This window comes from Hypomesus nipponensis, chromosome 17 (assembly GCF_054491055.1).
Source record: "Hypomesus nipponensis isolate SF chromosome 17, ASM5449105v1, whole genome shotgun sequence".
NCBI lineage: Eukaryota > Metazoa > Chordata > Actinopteri > Osmeriformes > Osmeridae > Hypomesus > Hypomesus nipponensis.
The window spans coordinates 17,240,267-17,265,723 of NC_140377.1; the positions used below are offsets into that span (position 1 = coordinate 17,240,267).

Here is a 25,457-nt window from a genome sequence, read left to right on the forward strand (position 1 = left end):
CCTTTACCTTTAAGATGCGTGGGATATTGCCACTTGTCCGCCCTAGGTTTTCACTGATGTGCAATCAGATGTTTACTTGTGCATGCTCAACAAAAATAGTCTCTTAATGTTTCATACAAAGGATTGTTTGCTGTCTGGAATGTATTTGGAATATTATTATCTGTCGGCAAAGAAGTTGAAACGGCGGGGGTGAAAGGACGGGACAATTGAAAACATCGCGCAGAGGAGAAGGGGCTCGAGAGGAGGGTGCATACACAACACACTTTCCCTTTAAACTTGGGGAACAGCGCATAGATAGAGGGGGAGAATATATTTTTTTTAAGACAGTGAGTCTGGGTGGGAGGGAGAGAGAAATTGAAAAAACGAGATGTCTCGATTGAAAAGCCTAGGCGGAGTCATGGACTGCGGCCGATCAGGAACACTCTAGCTAGGGACACGGTTTTTATGCAACACCGAGGCTTTGGAATTAATCGTTTTGGCCTTTCGGAGCTATCGAAATAAATTTATCCTTCCCCCACGCATTATCAAAAAGCTGATTATAATGATTAACTTATTTACACCTCTCTGAATTTGCATGAGTTTTCAGTATATCTTTTACTGTCAATATTTTGCTATAATAAGCAATCTAATTGTATTTCATTTATATCCATTATTAAAAGCATGACATCAACCATTATGCCGTTTAGTTCTCGATAGTGTCAGCATATATGTCGAATCTCGACAGTTATTCAATAACTACTAAGCTACTAAACAAAAAGATCAACACGAGTTTAACACTTAATTTTTTACTTTCATGCTTTTAAAGACAAGTGGGCATAACTGCCATATTTTACATCGACTCAAAACTCGAATGAATATCTGTATACAAGTATGTTCTTAATTTCTTGTTGAGAAACATGACAATAACTTTCACACAGACACTTATCCAACTTAGATTTTAAATAGAGACTATCAATTTATAATAGGCAGAGTACGTAGCCCTAGCCTACAACTCACCTTTTTAATACATAAACCTTCTCATAAAAAGTATTTGTTGTCGTTTGTCCAAAATGGATACTTCTTGGAGTAATTTTCTGTTTCAGGTAAGTGACTGATGTATCTGCCAACTGTGAGACTTTTTTCTCGCTCTCGCTCTCGCTCTCGCTCTCGCTCTCGCTCTCGCTCTCGCTCTCGCTCTCGCTCTCGCTCTCGCTCTCGCTCTCGCTCTCGCTCTCGCTCTCGCTCTCGCTCTCGCTCTCGCTGTGTAAAAATGCAAACCTATTTTCTAAAATAAAAATTGGACTACACAAAAAATGCTGGTCTTCCATAGGGGTATGACATATTTTCCCTATTTCAGCAGACTGCCCCATCACAAACCCAGTCTGATCCACCACTTCAATCACAGCTTCTCCCAGATATGTCTGGCTCGGCCCAGAGCCCCCCTTCAGAGCACATAGCCCATCCCCCATCTACTGTTGACACAGCTGCGCTGAGTGAGGAGCCTTTACCTGGTGAGTAACTGAATAAGGCAGATTATGACAATTACTGTTCAATGGGAAGTTAAACCTTGGTTTGACAAAACCATGTTTTGATCACACTCTTAGCTCAATTATTGTTTCCATCCATCATCTTACACTTATCTGGGGTTGCGTAATGGTGGCAGCAGGCTAAGCAGGGTATTCCAGACGTCCCTCTCCCCAAAAAATACTTTCCAGCTCCTCTGCATGCCACCACAATGGATTTGAAATGAAAGAACTGGGATGCAATTTCAGTGCAGACTTTCAGCTTTAACCTTTAAAAAATCCTGTTAAATGAGCCTAATTCGCCTAATAATGCATACCCAAAGTAAATTGAGACAGAAACTTGTGACAGGTATGTACCTGTGACAGGTATGTAACAGACGTGGCCACGCTTCGTCACAAAGTCTACGGCCCAATGTTTGCCACTCGCTGGGCTCGAACACGCCACCTCTGACTTACCAAGCGCAACCCCTACTAGCTACGCCAACAAAAAGTTAGCTCTTCGCTGACGTGGGTGGCCTGTTATATACTTGAGGAGTGACTTTCACGGCTTCACACCCGTTACACATGTCTCTTTTGAAAGGTGACACTGAAGTTATTTCCCTTGTCAGAAACCCTGTAAGTACTACTGGTTTTGAGAATAGAAGCTTGAACACAATGAAATAGAACGTTTTTATTTCCACCTGAATTTGATTTTGCGCACAGATGCCTGCCGATGACTATAGCTGGGAGGTATTATCTGTAAAACACAATGGGACCCCAGCATGAAGCCTTGCCAACTCCAAGTCCAAAGTATATAATACCACAAAAATATGAATATTTTACAATTTTTTTTACAGGTTTAGGACCCCCTAACCTTTGGCAACCATGGTTAAATACTTTATCCATATTAGGTTAAAAGGTATTACTTTTCATAATTGTTGCCTCTCATAAAAGGTGGTACTTAGAGCCATCATATACCATATCCAGGTCCCCCATTAGTATTGCTGATACACAGAAACTGAAGCATAGTGCTTTATCTAATTCATCAGTATTTATTTCTGATAAATCCCAGGACTATTAACAATTGTTGTTTTGAATTATGTACTTGAGTTGGATGTATTTTTAATAATTTGCATTTATTTTTATTATTATTCCGACTTTGTATTTCTGAAAATACTGCTTGGTTTGTGATTTGAATATCAATGAATAATAATTATGTAATTAATAATTACTAGTGAGTGCACAGTGCCCGGGATGCAGTCGGTGATTAACATGCCAGTGAATCACACAAACACAGATTACTTGAATTATGGATAGGGCACAGTACCCGCGATGATGTTAGTGACACACAGATTTTTGAATTATATAGTGCAGTGCTCGTGTTGCAGCTAGCAATGACAGTTCTCCTCAGTGGCTATGGTACCTATATTTCTCAGATCACAGTTTAAATTATCTGTCATCTCTGAAGTTCTTGTTCAACCTCTGCATCATATATTCAAATAATTTTTGGGCGTGCAATTTCTCATTATCTTAAACTAATTGCAAATGCTCTGATACATTCATGCAAATGATTATGTAGCCTAAGAGGTGTTTGCTGTGTTTATATTCATGTTTCAATTTTTTTCTTTGTGCTATGCAATGCTGTTAAATAGTCTTGGATATGACACGACAACTAACCGAGGACACAAACTTTGTACAAACATTGTTCCTGTCTCTATATCCATGCCTTTAGAAAGGAGTTTTGTGGTAGTAATTGCGCCCATGTCCGTGATGCGCACTGTTGACTATAATGTTGTAGTTGATTTGTTGTTGAGAGTTATGTGCACATTTGCAATATGCGGATAGTTTTTACACCATCAAACACATTGATTCCTGTAACAAAATTCACTAATCTATACTGAAATTATCCACTTTATATTGTTGTGCTGTTAGCTAGCCAGCATTTCATCCATAAAGGAAACCCTTTGAAAGCAGCACTGCAAAATAATTGTAGCTACTAACATTTACAGGGGTGGTGGTGGTGGACCCAAGTGCACAACACAGACTAAAAAACGATGAGGTATGGTCCAGAAAGGGTTAAATGCCTGGGTTATTGCAGAGTGGAATGGCAGTGACAAAACACACGGGATGGGCAGGGTAGGCTGTGCAGGGGTTTGGCAGGGTGGCAAGGTTGGCTGGTGATCCTGGAGGAACAGGCTAAACAAATTATGATATCACAAAAACACTTCTGACTATATTCGGTAGGTAACCAAGAGCATGACTACCAAGGTAGACTATATTCCACCAATAAATGATGTGAAAACCAGGGTTGATATACTGCAGAGACTGAGGCATTGTGTATGGGTAATTGGGAACAGAAGACCATGGCCACACCCACCACAGGGAGACACAGAAACAAACAATAACCGCCGCTAGGTGGCAGAGGTAGAGGGCATGACACTAACCTTCCAGCTATACCTACTGAAATAACCCATCCTTTTTAAATATTGTCTTTATCTTAGTTAGCGAGCCAGAATTTCATCAGTAAAATAGTCTTGGATTTTCTGTGACATAAAAAATATTGTTCCTGTGCCTGTTTTCAGCTCGCTATTTCCATATCGTTTCGGGAGATCCCTGGGTCAACCAAGCCCAAAAGCCTCCTTCAGCATGACAGCTTCCTTCATCGCCAGTGTCCATGAGCAGGTTCTTAGGTTGCCGCTAGGACAGGCATCGATTACCTTTTAGCCACAGCTCCTGCCAGCCACTTTTACAATGGAGGCCTTGAACATGGCCCACTTGGATTCCATGTCCCCTACTTCCCCTGTAATGCATGACAAATTCTTACAGAGGAAGACCTCACAAACAGGGGCCTCTGTCAGACATTCCCAGGCCACCCTTACTACACATTTGGGTTTCCCCTCCTATCTGATCCAACTCACCACCAGTTGCAAAGCAACTCCAATGCCTGTCCCTGTGGATGGTTGGCCCACAGGGTGGCAGCTCCATGTTGCTCTTTTGGGCTGTGCCCATCTGAGCACCATGGGTCAAGGCTTGGCCACCAGACACTCGCTGGTGAGCACCCCTCCCAGGTCTGGCTCCAGGAGGGTGTCCTGGTTTCCCTTTTCTGGGTGAGGTAAAGCAGCTGCCTACTCTTCAATTAATATCATACCTGCAAACTCTGAAGGGCTGAAAAAGGTGACACATTTTATAGAGCCCAGCCCCCCCCCCCCATTATTTCGGTCGATAATTCCTCTACTTCAATAATACCAATTGGTATTGTGTTTTATAGCGTTGGAAAGCCTGATTAGTTACCTTTACAATGAGGTACAACTTGTAAGGATCGTGCATTGGTGGAATGAGCAACACACCTAACCGTGTGGGTAGCGGGCCAAAATCGCCTTCACATGGGTCTTGACCTCGATCTTTAGCCAGGCCCAGCTCCATTTGCACCTTAGCCCGGAGTCCAGCTGTGCTATATAAATTGAATCCTTCTTTTTAAGCTCGCTCATTCTGGAAAACAATTGCCAATATTTTATGTGCTGGACCAGAGCTACTTTTTCATGATCAGAAAAGTTTGTTAAGGCTAACCCCGACTGCATTAAATCAACGTTAAATGATTTGCCAGAGCAGGTGTATCGATCACTCATTAAACCAAACACCAATTGGTCGTTTCATTATGTGTTCGTCCCCCCCCCCCCCCAAATAATAACTCTGGATCTACACGATTCACGTGGATGACATTTTTTTCATTCAAAACCTATTTTCACCTAAAAGTGACAAGTTTCCAGGTATGAATATGGAATCTTGTGAATCGCTCTTAGTCTGGTCCCTCTTCCAGGACCAGTTTAACCTGGGAAGCCCTACCAGGAGCTGTTGCCCAGGACAACACAGCTCCCAGGATCAATATTCCCTCTAATTGTTTTCTGCACTGAGCAAATAGAAATCTCTCTGAGCGCATTGTGTGATTTTTAAAAAGTGTTTACAACGGGTATAGCAGAATGAACTTTTTGTGTCAAGTGATGTCAAGTTTTAAGTAATACAGTTTCCACTCTGCCCAAGTTTTCCCGGTGGTAAAGTCGCCTTTTATTTTCACCCCTGAGCAAAGTTTGCAAAAAACCCTGCTAGCTTCTTCGTAGCTAAATATATCAGAAATCTTCACCAGCCTACCTGGACCATTGCTTGTATCTGTTTGAATGATGTAATCAAGCCATTCGTGTTTAAATGTAATACGTCCCCTTTTTTGGCAAAGTTCCTGATTTTCGTTTAGCCATTGTTGCATTGCTTGTCAAAGCTTGAGCTGAGCGCAAAATGGACGTTAGATAGAATGTTTAAATACAACATTATTATTGTAATTGTATTGTAATTGGCTGAGTAGCCTAGAGTGACATTGAAACGTATTAACTGGGCTTTGCCACCACATGATTTGGTTGAATGTTTGACTCAAATGTCCCAGTTAGAAATGTGTGTGTGGCGGCCTGCAGAAACCCTTCACATCGTGAAAATTTGACTTTCTGGGTATTATGCATATTTCGAAACTACAAACTCTTAAATACAAATCTGTTTAAATCACTTGGATATCTTTTTCACAACTGAAGTTACATCATTTTAAAGTTGACCTGTGTCAAAAAGTGATATGGGAGAAAACTGCATTCAAAGATTCCATTCTAATTCTGTGGTGAATATGGAAAGGAAATCCTTTTGTTCATAATCACGTTGTGACTGTAAATTTCAGTTTAAGTATAGGCTACATTAATAATTTCTCAGAAAGTTGTTTTTAGGTTTAACAGCCTGACTTGATTGATCAGTTGTTTGGGCCTGCTGCAGCACTCAAAAGAGCAGGCAAACTGAGCATTTGATTTGACATGGCTTGAAAATCTTGATAGCTGTCCAAAAACAGTTCAAATCAACTGTAATCCAACAAGTAACCCTATACTTATTGTACATTTCAATGAAGTTTAGGGTGTTAACAATACAAAACATCAAAAATCTCAATTTTGACAGAAGAAGATTTTTGATCTTTTATGGCTTATAGCCAACAATGAGCGGCCGCGACATCCGACGGGTTTCCGCAGGCCGCCACCAGAGTTGGGTAACGTTACTTTTTAAAGTAACTTATTACAGTTACACATTTCTTGTAAAGTAACTATTTAGGTTACTTAGTTACTTGCTGTAGAGAGTAGTTAAGTTACTTTTGCGTTACATCAAGAAAAGTATTTTATTTCAAAGACAATTCACCATGGTCACTCTTATGCCCAGAAGGCACATTTAATGGGTTGACCTCAGCAATAGCACATATTTTACTGAATAGTCAGTGTCACTCGCATATAACATGATCAATCCTATAGGCTACAGCAATTCGGATCAAGGTAATAATCCACCATAATGAAAAGCAATATTTGCATGAAGTTCTTGAATCAAGAAACTCTTAAATCAATAAATAATTTTGTAAAATGCCAGGCAGAAGTCTAGTAGTTAGCTAGCTCTACAATTTACCGGAGCTAGGTCTGAATCTAAGTGCAAAAGAAGCTAAGCTATAGCTAGGTATATGGTAGCAAAATGGTGTTCACTTCACTTATATACTGAACCAGACTTTACTTACTGTAATATAATCCTAAAACCGCTGCAACGATACAGCGACGCATCACACAAGCTTGAGTTCAAATACATAATTTAATGTGACATTACGTAGGCCTACTGTACATGCAAGTCTTAAATAACTATTTAGCTAAAAAAAAACAACGATTTAGCTGGTCGGCTCCATGATGCCTGGTAAGTTGGGCTCGTGAGACTGCTCACCTAAAGAACAAAGAGGAACCCACTAGTATTTTCGTAGGTACCTAGGTTAGCAAAAAGTAGCCTCAACTTTCTTAGACTTTTTGCTAAATGCTGAGGGCTCGCAACCAAAAGACCAACTTGAGTAGGCTAACGCTTTACTTTTTTGACCAAGGAACTGATTTTCTTTTTTTGAACGGATTCATTCAATTAAAAAAGTAACCTGTTAAGTTACTCGTTACCGAACACAAGTATTCTGATATTGTACACTCTGTTACATTGATACAACGCTTTACACCCAACATTGGCCGCCACACATAGACTCCTTGAGCACATTTCCGGTCCACCTTCCAGTTTCAAGACACCTGTTCTTATTGAATACTTAATGACTTGAACACACTTACACATGCATGAGATGGGTAGAGGTAGAGGGATGTTGTCACACCAAAGCCACAGCTGCTACAGACAGGAAGGAACCACTCATGTCCTCTGGTTAATCATGAAAGTAGCAAGTATACACACACCTTATTTAGAGGTAAATTGAGAGATCCCACTATAAAGAAGGAGTTTCACAAAAAAATACCTTTCCATGCTCCCCTGTGCCTCCTTGTGCCGATCACTTGTGTGTGTCAGGAATAAAAAAGAGGGGGGTGGAGAAGCGGTAGGCCTAATTGTATAAGAAAGTCCAGAAGATAGTTTTCGATGCTACATATGGAAATCACACTGACTTTTACTGTCATTCACCCCTTTTTTCACACACAGCTCATTTACTTTCCCCTTATTTTCAGTGAAATCAGTTTCAAAGACCAGTCGTTCAACTCATATCTGTGCCACATGTAATAAGCAGTTTAAGAACAGTTACAACCTTCGACGCCACCAGTCGGTACACACGGGCATCAAGATGAAGGACCGAGCAACCAGGGAGACAGAAGAGGGAGGCAAGGGGGGAGGAGGACGTGTGGAAAGACAAACTGTGCCTCTTTCCCTACTCCATCTCTCTCCTCCCCCTCCTCCGCCACCTCAACCTGAGCCCCTCCCTCAACCCACCCCCCTTAATAACCAAGATAGCGAAACTGTGTCCATTGCAACAGCAACTGTTACCATGGCTGCAGCCCAGGCTATCCAAACTGCAGTGGTGGTTGTGGGGTCAATGGAACAGGTGGGTTGGAACTTTTGTGGCGTGATTTGTTTTTCTTTCTTAGGGCGTATTCTTCAAGAGATTAATTTGTTGTGAGAACAAAAAATATTTTAAGTCATGCAACCGTTGAACATAGTTTTCTAGTACGCTATGTGGCTTTCGCTGAATGTCCCTCATACTTTCCCATATAGAACCCACCCAACCCCAACTTGAACACAAACCCAAACTCTACCCAAGTGCGGAAAAACCATGCCTGTGAAGCATGTGGAAAGGCCTTCCGGGATGTGTACCATCTGAACCGTCACCGACTTTCTCACTCTGATGAAAAGCCCTACTCCTGCCCAATTTGTCAGCAGCGTTTTAAGAGGAAAGACCGCATGAGCTACCATGTGCGATCGCACCAGGGTGGGGTAGAGAAACCCTACGTGTGTCCGCACTGTGCCAAGGCTTTTTCACGGTGAGTAGTAAGTTGAATTGTTAGGTTTAGGTAGTTAGTGTTACTTTGACCAGGATTTTTGGTGCACTGTTCACCTTGTTTTTTTACAGTGATGATCCCTCTCATTATACTTACACATGTACACAGAATATTGTATGAATTCACTTTTAGGCCTATCTTCTTGTTTTTTACTTTGTAAATGTTGGTGTTTCAGACCTGACCATCTCAACAGTCATGTTCGACAGGTGCACTCCACTGAGAGACCCTTCAAGTGCACGGTAATCTCCACAGTCATACTCGTTGTCCATGTCCTTTTGGTCTCTGAAAGCACATTTGAGGACTTCATCTCAGTTTACCGTGAACAATACATGCAATAATACATTGTAGTATTTCAATTGAGGACCACACTTTTTACATCAATATTTCAGACTTATGGGTTTTTCTGAAGTTCTGATATTATTCCCTGACGTTTGACCTTTAATGCATCTTGACTCTTCTGCCTTTTACTTGGTGTCTCACTTTCAATGAACACATTGTAAACATATAAGATACAGTAGTTCATCATGGTATTAGTGAGATAACATTGTTAATCTGTTCATGAATTTGTTGCAATGGTTGCTGACATGATTTCTTGCACACATCTATGCGTCTTTGTGTTTTATGTTCTGCACAGACCTGCACATCTGCATTTGCAACTCGGGACCGTCTTCGTGCCCATTTGATCCGCCATGAGGAGAAGGTGCCATGTCACATCTGTGGCAAGCTGCTATCAGCAGCCTACATCACTGATCACATGAGAGTCCACAACCAATCTCAGCACCATGCCTGCCACCTGTGCAACCGCAGTGAGGGCAACTATTTCCTTCAAATCAACATTAGTTTCAATGGATTTGATTTCTGTTGGATTTTTTACACCTACCCTGCTAAATGATCTAACCCCTCTGTCTTAATAGACATTCTCGTACTCAATTCCACTTTGCTCTTTCTGTTATGCTCTCTCTCTCTCTCTCTCTCTCTCTCTCTCTCTCTCTCTCTCTCTCTCTCTCTCTCTCTCTCTCTCTCTCTCTATATATATATATTGTCAGGCTTCACAACCCTCACCTATCTGCGTGTCCATGCTCAGAAGCACCATGGGCAGGAGTGGAAGGAGAGTGGAGGGGCACGGGGCAGCTTTGGTGGAACAGGTGCTGGAGGAGTTTTGCTTTGCCAGTTATGCGGGGTCCAGTGCAAGACAATCACACAGCTTCAGGGCCACATGGGCACACACACAACTCCTCAAAGTGCCCCCAGTCCATCTAGCCCCGTGGGCACTACCAGTGTTGCCGTGACCGTGTCGGGTAGTAGCCCTGTGGGACTTCTGGTGACGGACTGCTCCAGCATCGTCCCACAGCCCCATAGTTAGCTTACCGGACTGAGGGGGGGGGCTCAAGAGTGAACATTGAAGTCTTCAGAGGTGAGAGTGCACATGAATTTTCACATCACTCAGTCAGACAAGGTGTACAACCTCAAATTGATGTTGTCATTGTCTTATTGCATGTGCCAATTTGAATGTTGTAATGCTGTTTTCGTTCATATGCTTGGGTGTGTGTGAAGACCATAAAGAGAGTTCAGTTTGTCCTTACTACCTGCTTCTGTATGCTATTGTCCATATTCCAACAGACTTACCTCCTCCACTGCCAAAGGTGGATCGAGAACAAGAGATGATCATGAATTTCTCCAACTATTTGTCCAATCAGCCCTTACTGCCAAATTGTATACACTGCAGGACTTGGACTTGATGCATAAGCTCTAAATAGAGAAGACTTATTTGAACCTGTGATTATAAACTTTTCCCACTGCATAATAAGTCAAAGCTATTATATGCTTGCCTCAACACAAGACAAAACACAGTAGAGTTGTAAAGTACAAATACAGGTAACTGGTGTTCTGTTTTCCATCTCCCTTTGAACCCTAGTACAAAAGGCAATGTTCAAACCTGATACTGACCACTTAAGTAAAAAATAAATATAGGCCTGAATGTCACCAGGTAAGTCACTCTTACGGTGCGTTCACACTGCAGCGACGCGAATCGCTTGCCATCGCTCACCTTCCCACAGTTCAACACGCTCCGGGGCGTTTCAAACAGATAAATGTAGAATGTAGTTCTCTAAAGTCACTGTTGTAGATGTCATGGCCAAGTGTGACTTGGGTTTACGCAACACCGATCAAAATACAACTTGTACACAAAATACTAAACTGTTTAATAGACATACACGTTGACATGTGTAAAAAAACAAAAACGTTTTATTATATTACTCAGTCTCTGCTATTAATCTGTTGATACGATAGGGAGTTCCAGCCAGGCTAGCTAGTTACCATAGAACGAAGTTACGTAATGTGACTAGACTGAATTTGAAAGTACAAGCACCAACAACCATCCTTGCGCCATGCATAGTTTTTTTTTATTCACATCTCTGTACAAATACAGCTATGAATTGTACAGGACTGGGTAAGCAGCCACACAAATTATTAGTTTCTCCTCCACCTTGAAACCTGGAAAGCAATAAATGTTCACCATGGTTGCTACGTTACGAGAAACAAAAAAAAACACTGATTGGCCACCGCTAGCGAAAATTGCTCCTCATTTGCATAAAGTTGAGAAAATCTCAACTTGGTCGCGTCGCTACCCCGCCTGGCTCCATAGAAAATGAATGGAAAACATGTTGTCGCTCTCATCGCATCGCTGCAGTGTGAACGCACCGTTATAGAGAAAATTGGTTCACTGACCAAAATAATAATTAAAGGGGTTTGATTAAAAATTGTAATTTAAATAACAATGTGACAGTAGAATCTACCAACAAGATATTTGTTCCCATTGTCCAATATTTACTATATTGGGGGGGGGGGGGTAGCCTGGTCCTAACCAGACTCTCGTACATTTCATTTGTACAGAGAGTCTGGCCTCGCTCCATTGACAAGCGTTGACTTCCTTGTAGGCGGGTACTCTATTGAAGTTTAAGGGGTTTGAAATGGTGGAGGTTGGTTTAATTTCCTTTTTTATTATTTTCACAGATTACCCCGTGATCTCTTGACCTTTACAAATGGATCTCAGACCAAATTAATGTACAATTCCCTGACAACACATGGCCCATCATGCATTTTGATATTGTCAAACTGAATGTTTATTTATAATGCTACTGTACTTCTTAGACACTGGATGTGCTACATTTATTGACTTACAATTATTTCCGTTATAATTGTCTGGATGCTGATTTGTAATTTATCTCTAAGTGGAATTGATATGAGAAATAATTTGTATCTGTGATTTTTTTGTGAGGCTGTGCGATATTGATGTTATTCTGTATAAATACCGATAATAAAGCATCAGACTGTAAGATTAACGTAAATATTACTATCAACGGTCAGTGCTGGTGATGTGGAAAGACGGAATCATGTCGACTGAAATCACATTGCAATTATAATTAAGTATATGCGAAATCGCTGTCCTCTATGGGGAGATTGTTTACAACGGTGTTCAAACCATCCCCCACACCCCCGAACTCAGAACTCCTCCTACTTAACTCGCTCGCACTATTAGAAACAGCTGACCAACAAAGAAGAAAATAAAGATTTTAGGAAATTGAAAAAGTTAGACGGAAGAAAAATCAACGATGGACTATTGCACATCGCTGTCGACGGCTCGATAACGGACATTTTTCTTTGCAAACATTGGATACGTCATGGCTAGGTTAGGAAGCTAGCTAGCGAAATTGTAAGTCTAACTAGCAAATGTTAGCTTGCTACTGTATGGTTCTAGCAACACAACCGTAACCATACTTTCTGAACTGCCGAGGATGACCAGACTGCTATGTGCTCTTATGTATAAAAGTTGGGATCTGGTATATTTGTATTATCGGGCATTTTGTTACACTTTTTATTACAACTATATTCTTATACAAAACCAATAAATAGGTCAGGTTAGCTTGCTGCCTAATTACAGAGCTTATGAGTCAAGGAACAGCTTAGCTATTGAATTGGCGCATGCCAGCTAGCTACAGTACGCTTTATCTAATGTCATTGACAATTCAATTGCCAATTTAATTGGCATACTCACGCTCGAGATGATTTGTTATGTACAGCGATTGGGCACAATGCAACCCATCTAAATGTACTTCGACGTTGACCTGCAATTGTACATATTAACACCAGTGCTAGCTAACTTTTTAGGCTTTAGCTAGAACTAGCTAATGTACCTGATCGCAGAAACCAGACAAAGCAACCAGACATTGCTACGTTGCTAGCTATGTTACATGTCAAATCAACTTCGCATAGCCTTTTACCTCCTACTAGCACGTTAAAGTTAGTCTGTTGGTTAAATTGACCCACCTGCTATCTAATATGTTTGGTGGATAGCTAGTTATTAATCATAGCTAAAACATACTTGAATAAACCTTGTCCGCTTCCTAGGTGGACTGTTTGCCAATCGAAACAAAGATGTGTTCAGCTGTCAGCGCTGGGTTGGTAGCTATTTAGCTAACTTGGCACACACAAAGTAAATAGCAGATGAATGCAACTCCCACAGAAACGGCTAGGTAGGTAAAGCTCTAGTGGCTACGTTGCTAGCTGCTTGTAGTTAAAACACAGTTCCGTTTATAGAGGTTTGTAAAATAATGGCATTCCATAGTACCGGTCGGCAGGCGGTGTGTAGTAACTTGTTCCCCGGCTCTGAGTTAGGCCTTAAGTATTTCTGCGTCAACACATCCACTGGAGGTACTTCCACGGGCCTCAGTGCAACACCGAATCTGACTGGCCCCACTGCCCCGGCGGGGACTCCTCGCCACCCCACATCTCTTGTGGGAAGCACCGGTGGCGGGGCTGCTGTACCTCAGCCTTATAGTAACCCAGCCAGTGAAGTGCCAAGCCCAGCCGAAATGGAGCCGGATCGCCCAATCGGTTATGGAGCATTTGGTGTGGTCTGGTAAGTTGTTTCTTTTTAAGAGTTAATATTCAGTCTTAATGAAGTTTCTCTTGACAACTATTCTGTATGTTAAATTCAGTTCAGAATGTAAATGTAGTGTAGGTATGGCAGCTATTCCATTCCAGTGTCTGTTTAATTCTAACACAAGCACACCTCATTCTAATTAACTAGTGCACAGTGCCCGTGATGCAATCGGTGATTAAGATGTCAGTGAACCACACAAATACAGATTACTGGAACTATAGATGGTGCACAGTGCTTGTGATAAAATTGATGGCACATACACAAATACACGTGCACACATTTCTGGAATTATAGATAGGTGTCTGTGATGCAGCTGGAGATGACAGTTCTTCTCAGTGGCTTTGGTAGGTTACATATATTTCTCAGATCACAATTGTTAGCGAGGCTAACAGATAAAAAGTGAATCACCAAAGTGAATCACCAAACAACAAAAAGGTAGGCTACAACCTTGATGTTAATCTAAACAGATAGTGTAAACTTGCTGCAAAAGTGATGACGAGTGGTTAGGGCTGTCCTCACTCTGGTGATTTTCTGGTCAATATGCTCTACACTATGCTCTACTACAGAAATTGTAGATTAAATTATTTAAAACAAATAAAGCAACTCAAAAAATATATATATTTAAAGGGGCAATTTACTGTTTTTTTGGGGGGTATTTCACGCTGTTCCTTAAGGTCTCCAAATAGGGTATGTAACATTGGTTGGGTTGAAAATGGCTCGGGTGCTGTTCTATGCCCACTGACAGATCCTCTGAAATGTTCCTGGGAAAAAACACTAGCATTTCTCCTTTTATGGTATGCTCATTAATATTTAGATGAGCTGCGCGCTGATTGGTTGGTTTTCAACGAGTGAAGCTAGGGAGCAAAAACGCAACACGGCCAACAGCAGCACTCGCTGAAACACCGAAGTTGGAGACTTGAAATAAAAACATGCAAATAAATCTTTTGTGTCTACACAACACTGTTTTCAACAGATTGACTATATATCATTTGAAATGATAACATTACCTGTTTCCACTTCTGTTGTTGAAGCAAACGGGATTGACTTGGGTGGGTAGGACGTTAGGCTACAGCTTAGCAACCAAACCATATCCTGATTCTACTCGGCTTCAGTTAGCTAGCTAGCTAGCTCTAAATAACTTGCTGAAAAATAACATGACCAAGATCTGGATCTTGAATTGTAGATTTACATTACACAGATTATTTAATTGAATGAAACAGTCAGGAACATGAATCAACGTTAGCCCCATTGCCAATAAACTAGGCTAAATTATCACACATTCTACCTATGCTCTTGCGTTAGCAAGCTAAACTTGTTTACATGCCTACAGTCTAGGTGTTACTAGTAACAGTTACTAGCAATGCTACCTTATCCTGTATCAAGCACCTGCCTTTCTCCAGTTCTTTCAAATAGATTATCTAGACAGGCGTTAGCAATAAGCCAGACTGCTGTTCGTTTTCTGGCTATTTTTCTACAGCTGGTCTAGCTAGAGTCATTTGATGTGTGTAGAAACTTATTTAGCATTCTACCTGGTATGCTATATTATACAGGAAACATTAGCATTGCTAATAACTGTTAGCACAACATCATACTGTCCTTATAGGCGGTTGCAATGAGCATACGGTCGGAACAGCACCTCTTTCCAGGTTCAGCTTCCTAGCAAATTCTGCTTGCAATTGTCCAAGGTTGTCAACTGTCTTGGGTGAAATGTTCAGAGCAAATGAATGATTGAGTGTCGAACTTCGCCGGGATCTTCTCATAAAACAACAGCAGCCATGCCTGTTGAATGTTTGGCTCCTTGGGAAGACTGTGAGTGTTAGCCTTCCCTGTAGGCTACAGCCTGGAACACAGCATTTACGACCGTGGTCCATTTTCAATATCCTTGTTATAATTCAAAACGTTCTTCTTTGTAATTCCTTATAAGTAGCTTACACAGAGCAGCGCGCAGCTAAACTAGTATCGGAGATAGACGCTACCTCGGGCTGGTCCGGATGTAAATTCTGGGGCATGACAAAGATACAGACCAGAGCCAATAAGAGGGCGATCACCGGTCCTACGTAGGACCAGTAGCTTTGTTGAAAAGCTAGCGTTTTACAGCCACATTTTTTCTTTGAGATTTGAATAGGAAAGAGGTATCAATGGACTTTGATATTCACGGTATGTTCATTTTACCCACCGAACTGTCGTTATTCAACTATGACAAGGTAAAATCGGTTTTGCAGTCAATTGCCCCTTTAAAAGAAAATGTGTTATTGTTTTCTGTTTCGTCAATCTGTGCTTTGTTTTGTTAGTTTTTTGCACACGGCACAAGCACAATTGTCTGCCGAACTACAAACTCTGCCATAGCCTACTTTGCCGGTGTTATTAGGAAAAGCAGCATTTAATTTACAGTACGTTTACAAAGTACTTTTATCACCCACATAAAAGTATCCCCCGGAATAAAAGTATCCCCCGGATAAATCCTCAAAATGCAATAAAAGTACCCCCCGGAATAAAAGTACCCCCCGGAAAATTGCCAAATCAGCACGCAAACTGTGTTCATATGCTATCAAAATGTGTTCCTACCAGTGTGCATCTTTTACTGTCACTTGCAATCAGGAATAGAAATGGACAGCAAATGTACCATTGCTAGGAAAAAACTTCAACACTTGTAGGTTGGAAATACATAATCATTGTTAGAAAATGATGAACAAAAACAAAACAAAAACAGTCATAAGTAATCATAAAAACACATGGAAAAGGCACATATGGTATTGTATTGTTGTCCCAAGGATTTACCAAAAAGTGGGCCATTTTACCTGATATCACCCTACATATATCCTCATAAGTGTCTATGAATTTGTATCAATTAGATACTCTTTGGCCTTGTTTTTATACTTATTCTGAATTGATGTGATCTGATTGATCGGGGTAATAAGGCACTAAAGATGAGCCATTTTACCAAAATACGCATTTAGTTTATCGGCAATTTTTTGCCAAGATGCCTGACTTGCTCTGGCAGCGGTGGCGGTGTTTGACTTAGCAAAGATAATATGCTTATTGTCTTCGTAGAGACTCATTATAATAGTTTGCTCAGATGGCGAGAATATCACCGCTCTCTCTTTCGTCTTTTCCGCCATTATACCGTTAGAAAATCATGGTTTTGGTGATCGACCTTTCCCGCCTTTTGAAGTAGGACGTGCTCGTGCACTTGCCCTGATAAGTTTAGCCCGATTGAAATTAACCACATGATTTGGATGCGGATCAGCCGTCGACGAACAGATAATTGCGGTTCTAAGTTAGCTCGCTAATGTTAACGGGCTAAAGGGACAAACAATTAACTTAGCTTCAACTTTTACGACGAACGGGCCCCTGGTATACCTCAACAGGTATACATAGACACGACTGCCGCACAGCACAATTGCAGGTGCTGTGATATTTCTAATGACATAATCTCGCAGCACCTCATATTCCGCGTCTTTTACGGCTTACAATCCTGAACTTGCACCAGTACTAGTTACACCTTCAAAATATCACTAACATGACAGCAGAAGACTAAAGGTACATGTATTTTTTACTTTGAGTTCGCAAATATAAAAAAGGTAAATACCCTGGGATTTTTATTTGATGATGAGAGGCTCGTTGTCAATTGGTCGTGACTGTCATGCTGGTGTACTTGATGGGAACAGTTATGTAAGTGTACACACATCAGACATCAGAGCCATAATGAGGCTCTGGCTAATATTTACTAGCTTGCACTGACAACCTTCAGTTGGTAGCTAAAGTTGTTAGCTAATGTAAGCTACCCGCCAGTAGCTACCTAAGGTAGTTAACGTTTTCACATCAGAGTTCAAATTTATCTTCCCCAAACAATGCATGGAATTTCTAAAATCGTCTCGATTTTCAAAAATAAAATAAACGTACCGTCCAAAATAAGAACGTACCGGGTGGATTTTTCGGGTAAAAAAAATAAAAATAAAAAGACGTATCGGTATGTTTATTTGAGTGAAAAGAGTGTCGTCTGCTGGAATCACACACAAGGAAGCAAATTCACTGTAGCCATGCCTTGACACTGTTCAGTCTGTCTGCATCTGTGTGTGTCTTTGCATGTGGGACATTCTTGAACGGACAACTATGCCAGGAAATTTGAAGGGTCAGGGGTCTCATTTATAAAGCTTGCGTACGCACAAAACGGGGCTGAAATGTGCGTACGCCACTTTCCACGCAAAGGTTGTGATTTATAAAAAACTAACTTGACGGGAGAATGTGCGGTCCTCCACGCAAACTCTGACCCTCCTGTAGGCCTACGCACATTTTGAAAACAGTTGGAATTGGCGACGCAGATGACCGTACTTTAGGCAGACTGCAGAAATTGAATGTGGAAAAAACATTACTCGTAATATTTATATATTTTGTTTTCCTCACACACGTTTTTTCCATTCAATTTCATGATTATCATGAAGATTACATCCAGCAGTGTTATTTGCGCTTGTACTGAGTGATTCTTGTTCCATAACCTCCTGGGAACCAAGTAAAAGTCATGTTTTCATTTTTAGGTTTTTTTGCCATTTCCTGTTTATTTAGGCTTAAAAGAACATCTTAGCATTTAGACTTTTGAAATTGTATTTTTATTTTTTATTTCATAGCATGTCCACTGTAGTGGACCACGGGATCATTTTAGTGTGAAAAGGTAGCCAAATTTAGAAAATAAAAAAACTGAACACATTATGGCTGTAGAGTGACAATACGGGTTGTAGGGTCATCTTGACAGTCAGGAAGCCCATGTGAATCTATTATGATGAAGGGAAAAAAAACATAAATGAAACTGGCGTGAGGTTTTGGTCCTGATGGACTGCAACCTTCTGCCTGAGGGGAGTAGCTGAAACAGAGTTTCCAGGGTGGGAGGAGTCGGCACAATCTTTTCCTCGCTCGCCTCTGGGTCTTCGAGGTGTGCAGGTCCTCAAGGGTAGGCAGATTGCAGCCAATCACCTTCTCAGCAGTGCGGATGATAAGCTGCAGTCTGCTCTTGTCCTTGGCAGTGGCAGCAGCGTACCAGATAGTGATGGAGGAGGTGAGGATGGACTCAAGGATGGCTGAGTAGAAGTGCACCATCATTGTCTTTGGCAGGTTGAATTTCTTCAGCTACCATAGGAAGTAGATCCTCTGTTGTGCTTTCTTGGTGAGGAAGCTAATGTTCAGTTCCCACTTGAGGTCCTGGGAGAGGATAGTGCCCAGGAAGCGGAAGGACTCCACAGTGTTGACTGGGGAGTCACACAGGATAATGGGGGTGAGTGGGGCTGTATTCTTCCTGAAGTCCACAACCATCTCCACTGTCTTAAGAGCATTGAGCTCTAAGTTGTTCTAGCTACACCAGGTTGTCAGCTTCCCACCTATAATCAGACTCGTCCCCGTCAGAGATGAGCCCAATGAGGGTGGTGTTGTCCGAAAACTTCAGACGTTTGACAGACAGATGACTGGAAGTGCAGTTTTGGTGTACAAGGATAAGAGCAGAGGAGAAAGAAAGCAGCTCTGAGGAGATCTGGTGCTGATGGACCAAGAGTCAGAGACATGTTTTCCTAGCTTAACGCATCGCTTCCTGTCAGACAGGAAGTCTATGATCTAACTGCAGATGGAGTCGAGTACGTTCAGCTGGGAGAGCTGGTGGAACTCATCAAACTTTGGATTTATTTCATGGCATCACTTCTAATCTTAAGCATAACAGATAAATATAACATAAATAACCCTTACCCTGGTACTAAATAAAACCTACGTGCTACTACTGGCCCAAAGAGGGCAACATCTTTCCTGATCCTCCCTCCCTGTCTCTGTGTCTGTATCATATGAGCCTCTTGCATCATCTTCCTCTTCTTCAACATCTTCTTCTATCCCAGGCTCAAACTCATCCTCATCTCTCTCATCATCTGAAAGCTCCAAATCTGAATTTCCCTCAACCATCCGGAGAAGAATCCTCTCTGCTTCAGTTCTGTTTCCTACAACAATTTTACATTAAGATGATCTTGATGTCCACTATAATTGACATTCATGAAAGGGCTATTATTTCAAACTAAAAATAATTTAACTGCTTTCAAAACTAAAAATATATTTCCTCAGAAGTTAATAAACAATAAAATATACAATTATCATAGTAAAAACGAAATAGATAAACAATATTTGACTTATTTCTCCTCTTTCCATAAAATGTGCTTGCGGCAATGGCGGCTATTTTGGATGGAAAGAAAAAGGAAGTTACCAAAGTCCCACCCCATTAAATGACATATCAATGGAAAGCCCAGGATGTCCTCTTTCGAGTACAACAGGGATTGATAGAGTAGCTCTAAAGAATAAAGTTAGATGTGTGAACAAAATGTCCAGTATAGAGCACAAAAGTTAATGGGCGGGGTCTCAGGAGGATAAACACCTTGTACAATCCAACTCAATTTTTTATTTTAAATTCAGCGCTTCCTCACCATCAGATTGTCCACTACGGGAGTTCAGGAGGGGGAGATTCCCCGACTGCATGGAATACAGGATAACATCACATCCTACCTTTAGATAACTGCAGAACACATTTAGTGTATAACTAAATATATTTATATAATACTGTGCAAATATCCTCATGTCAAAAACTGGAAATACAGTCGTCAAGCTCCCGTGCAATCACTACACTCTACGTCCTCGTTATCATTCCAGACTTTAATAGATTACTGTTCACAACAAAACGCTTTTGTTTTCAAATTGTATCTGGACGTTCGCAGTATCACTGGCACAGTTGACGCCACTCGCTGTTTTTTTTTAATTGGTGATCTACCGGCCATCACATTTTCAGAGTTTTCGGGCTCCACCAATAGGCTAGCAGTGTCTGAGAAGTTGTCATGCGCTATGATTCACCGTAAAGAACAATCGTATGCCAGGGTCATGATGAGATACTAGATTAGCATTCATGAGGTGCTTTGCATTGACTATTTATGGTAAAAAATGGGCGTGTTCAGGGCGGGGTACAATGATGATTCACGTACGCACACTTGTGGGTAATCTGTGATTTATAAAGGGAACATTGCGTACAGGTGTGCGTATGCACGGTTTTATAAATCTGAATTTGTGTGCTTACGCCATTTTAGGCTTTTGGGCGTACGTACACTTTTAGTAAGAATCCTACGCACAGTTTTATAAATGAGACCCCTGGTCATCTTGAAACACAAAGAATCAAGGAGACTTTTTATTACATTTACATTTAGTCATTTAGCAGACGCTCTTATCCAGAGCGACTTACAGTAAGTACAGGGACATTCCCCCGAGGCAAGTAGGGCAAGTGCCTTGCCCAAGGACACAACGTAATTTGGCTCGGCCGGGAATCGAACTGGCGACCTTCAGATTAATAGCCCGATTCCCTAACCGCTCAGCCACCTGACTCCCTGACTCCTTATTGAATTGTATAAAGAATTTTCATTGTTTAAAGTAGCCTATATGTACATATCTACAAGCCTCTATATTACCTGTCCTTCTCGCTTCCCCAATATTATAGGTGCAATATACTGTCCCCATGGGTGTATCCAGGCCCACTGGAAGACTCAGGGTGACTGCCTGGTGCCCCCATGGTTGAAAAGGTGTTTCTAAAATGCCCTGTAGACTGGCAAATACGTATTAGACCAAGTGCCCTACTGTCTGCCATTCACATTGTGAAATATGCTTGAGTGCACAGGATGCCCCATGCAATAAATGAGTCTGTCCTCTATAAACATGTCTTAATGAGTTCCTTTATAGTAGAGGAAATGTGATGCAGTACCCTATAAAGTGCCCTTACAATGGTCTAAATTGGACTGTCCCATGCCCTTACTTCCAATGGAAAAGGGTGCTGTTATGAAGAGCCCTTCATGCTGCCTCTACATGTGTCCCAAATGTTGGCCTTTCCAAAGAAGACGATTAGATGCTGTGCCCAACAGTCTCCCCTAATGTTCCCACTAGGGCATGCTTTCCCAAACTGAGGCTGTGACAACAATTGGCACAGCCACAGTCTCACTGTCCAAGCCCCCTTTGGATCTGTGGAGGCAATTGGAAATATGGGGCAGCTCTCCATACACTGTCAGCCAGTGTACGCGTACTATAATAATCATATATTCTTAGTCATGCTGAGCAATTTTAAATGACCGTTCTGCCAAGCAAAGTTTGATACAGTTTGGGTCACCTTCTGATCTAAAAGTCCGGGTCTGTGCGTTATTTCAGTGAATCCCCATTTTAGTCATGGTTAGCTTTCCCTTTTATTAACTCAGCACTTAGCCTATCAGTTAATAAATAAGTCTTGCAAAGTTATTTAAAAGTAATGTATTCATTTTGTTCAAGATGTGAAAACGAAAACATTATTAGCCCACATCAAGTGCAATTAACCATGGCCTTCTTCAGTGTTTTGAATTGTATCCTACAATTGACCGTTCCCGAAACTCCTCCCTAGAACGGCCCTCGTCCAATCGTACCTTAGGTATTACTCAAAAAATCCTCACTCACACTGACAGCTGTAGCGCTTATCCACTTACTCGTCTTTTGGGTTGACAGTTCCGGGAATTGTGTTGGACGTAGCAACAATAACTAAGGAGGCGTGGCCTGGGGAACGGTCAATTGCTGCCAGGTTCTTTTTGGACTATTATTCTCAATCTCCTGTTGAGAATATCGGCCATAGGATAGCCTACTCTCAGAACAGTTTCAGATAGCTCATCAAATTACACTAATGATCAGTAAATCACTGAATGCATATGTTAAGTAGATTTGGAAGGTCTACAATTTACACATTGTAACGGTCGTAATGGTTTGACATGTTCTCTCCCTTGTCATGTTAATTGGGGCAACATTGCCCTTTTGGGGACAATTCCCCCCATAAACTCAAATCAATTTACGCTGCTGAAACAACACCCCTCTGCTGCTTTACTCTTTACTTTTTGCGACATAACTCCTCTTTTCGACGATCACCTGATCTGGGCTGCACAGTCTAAGCTTATTGAGGTCTAACTTGAATTAGCGTTGCCTTTTAGTGGAACGGAACGTTAGTGGAACGGCTTGAGGCTTAAGTCTAAGTTTGTTTACCCAAGTGAGACTTGAACCTAATTTATACTTATGTCGCCGACACTTTTGAAATGGTTGCCGACGGGGGAAAGTGTCACTCAGGCTGCCGCATTTATACTTCGGCAAACACATTGCCATGGTTACTTAGTTTACGCTTTGTAGCCTAGGTGATCAATCGGAGAAAATGGCTGTAGCTAATTTTGAGAGGCATTAAAAAGGTGTGGATATGTTCTAACTTGCTCTGCCAATCTCTCCTTTATTCCTTCCATCTTAAACAGCTGTTGAGCGTTCACTGAAAATTCAAAACAATGCAGTCAACGACGCGTCGCCACAATTCCAAAGTCACCTTTTTATCACGATCCATATACATTCATATATATTATGTAAATGATCGAAAACGAGAATAAGGTGTAGGTTAATTTATTCATTTTTTGAAGCACAACTATACTGTATATACAAATATTAATATTAAGTGCTTCACTGAGCTGCCAAACTAAAACATTTTAAGCAAAATAAAACATAGAAAGAAAAAAATTGTAATGGCTCGAAGTCTTATAGCGGGTCCCCCCTTGTTGTCGCATGCCCCTTCAGATGGCCAACACCTGCCCTTTTTGGCCTTGGCTAAACCAGCTTGCCACACTCTCCCTAGCATCAAAATACCATCTTCATGGGTTAGCTCCATGGCCCAGCTCCGTAACTCAGGGGTGGGCAATTAATTTTTACAAAGGGCCACATAAGAAACCTGGAATGTGTTGGAGGGCCGCATCAATGATAACTTGAACTTAATTCTGCCCACTATTCATTTTCTCCCATTGAAAAAAGCAGTAAAGTATATATTTTAATTAGCTGCTACTAGTTATCAGAAGAATAAGGATATTCTGTAACTATTTATATAAATATTTAAAATGTTGTTGGTCAAATAGGAAAATACTTTTAGTTTTTACTGTTACTTCTAATCATTACATCAGTGTTTCATTTTATTTGTAACTAGTTAATCTTCACAAACACTGAAAAGTTGTTTTGCAGTATGTTAAAGATATGCAATTGATCAACAAAAAGCAATACTTTTTCAGTTCATTTTGTTCTGTGAGAGAAATCCAGTGGGCTTGAACAATTAAGTGCATCAAAATCTGGCTGAACGTCTGAGGGTGAATATGCGAAGGACAGCAGACAGATGATGCAGGTCTGCATTTTAACTAGTAAACCATCAGCGGCCCTTGCCCACTGAATCAGTCAAGTTCTTATTATGCCCGCGTTCGTTTTTTTCTTAGTCCCTTTATTGCCTATTCAAATTATAATCCTTCAACCAGCGACCTGTTCTCCACAAACTAAGAACACAGCTTTGACTTTGACTTCAGTGAACATATACTTAGAAGCAGGGCATATAAATTGCAGGGCCCCTGAACAGGTCCAGTGAATGGGCCCCCCCTAATAGGTGTTTACTTATCAACGCAAGCGCGTGTGTACTCTCTCTCTCTCTCCTACATAAAACATATGTAAACTTAGTAGGGCTGCAACAACAAATCAATCAAATCAATTATTAAGAGCTTTGGCAAAGAATTTCATTATCGATTTGTTGTGTCTCGCAATTATTACACCACTCAATCAGTTGCAGAGATGTTTGAGGATAAAAAAAAAAGTTTAGTTGAGCGCGGAGGTAGAGGAAAGACCATCGGAGAAACGTTGTTGAGTAACGTTGTTCTGAAACATATGGCGGAGAAATCGGTATGACCTAAGTTATCCAAGGTGTGGGAGTATTTCACATTAAACACGTCGAAAAGGTGTGTTAATTGACCGAGGTGAAGTTAGTTTCATATTCGACATTCGTCTCACATTCGCTACTTAGCAGCGTTGCGCTCGGGACCGGGTGAAAACTACCCATACCATTTTTTTTAAATGTAGACTTTTATAATATTTTTATGAATATAGAACCTCAGACACACCAGAGTATCTTAACAATGTCTGGTATACTTCCACAGCTTTTACTTTTTCAATTAAGTCTCAAATAAAATGATAGAAAATCACTAATCTTTGAAAATAGCTTAATCCTCGCAAATCTTAACTTTTTTCAACATTGTGTCAAAAAATCATACATATACATCAGATTATTCTAATAAAGTCTGGCCTACTTCCGCAACCTTTCAATTTTCTAAAATGTTTTAAACAAAACTCAAATTACTCATCTCAGAAAATAGCATTAAATCCACACTAATATTATATAACTTTTTCAAAATTGTGTGCCTGTTTGTGCACATTCTGAAGATGTTTTGCACTATGAATTTGCACTGTCAGTTCTGTTTTTGAATAAAGGTTTGGAAATAAATTATTTTGTTTTTTTTATCCGATTCACCGATTAATCGAAAAAAAGAATCAACAGAATAATCGATTACTAAAATAATCGATTACTAAAATAATCGTTAGTTGCAACCTTAAAACTTAGAGACTTACTCAGTGATGGCAGCTACATTACATACAAATACATCTTTATACATAAAACTTAAACAAAGTTTAATAACTGAGAGGCCTTAACAACTTGTGTGGCGCCTGGCCAGACACACACACAGAACAATTTGACACACTGAGATCTGCTACACTCGTACCACATTTTCTTAAAATGCAATTTACCTGCCTTCATCTTTG

The 25,457-nt window shown here is 40.9% G+C and overlaps 2 protein-coding genes across 6 annotated transcripts in view; both read left to right on the forward strand.

Moving 5' to 3' along the window:
• Positions 1-35: 35 nt before the first annotated feature.
• maza (MYC-associated zinc finger protein a (purine-binding transcription factor)) lies at positions 36-12,186 on the forward strand. Of its 3 annotated transcripts, none has more exons than XM_084676840.1 (9): positions 37-1,082; positions 1,337-1,490; positions 8,021-8,391; positions 8,562-8,827; positions 9,021-9,084; positions 9,480-9,651; positions 9,892-10,259; positions 10,466-10,720; positions 11,858-12,186. In XM_084676840.1, the coding sequence occupies exons 1-7, from the start codon at positions 1,050-1,052 to the stop codon at positions 10,206-10,208; spliced, it is 1,377 nt and encodes a 458-aa protein (XP_084532966.1). In that variant the 5' UTR covers positions 37-1,049; the 3' UTR covers positions 10,209-10,259; positions 10,466-10,720; positions 11,858-12,186. The 3 variants fall into 3 exon arrangements, with proteins under 3 accessions (XP_084532967.1, XP_084532966.1, XP_084532968.1); XM_084676842.1 differs by having other exon boundaries at positions 38-1,082; positions 1,340-1,490; XM_084676841.1 differs by lacking the exon at positions 10,466-10,720 and having other exon boundaries at positions 36-1,082.
• A 163-nt stretch (positions 12,187-12,349) lies between these two features.
• The window catches only part of nlk1 (nemo-like kinase, type 1), a 42,892-nt gene continuing 29,784 nt past the window's right edge, over positions 12,350-25,457 (forward strand). The window contains exons 1-3 of one of the 3 annotated variants that reach the window (XM_084676839.1): positions 12,421-12,557; positions 13,253-13,377; positions 13,520-13,763. In XM_084676839.1, coding sequence (XP_084532965.1) covers positions 13,353-13,377; positions 13,520-13,763 — 269 coding nt within the window. In that variant the 5' untranslated portion in view covers positions 12,421-12,557; positions 13,253-13,352. Of the gene's footprint in view, positions 13,764-25,457 lie in introns of all 3 variants that reach the window. The other 2 variants (XM_084676837.1, XM_084676838.1) reach the window with 2 other exon arrangements.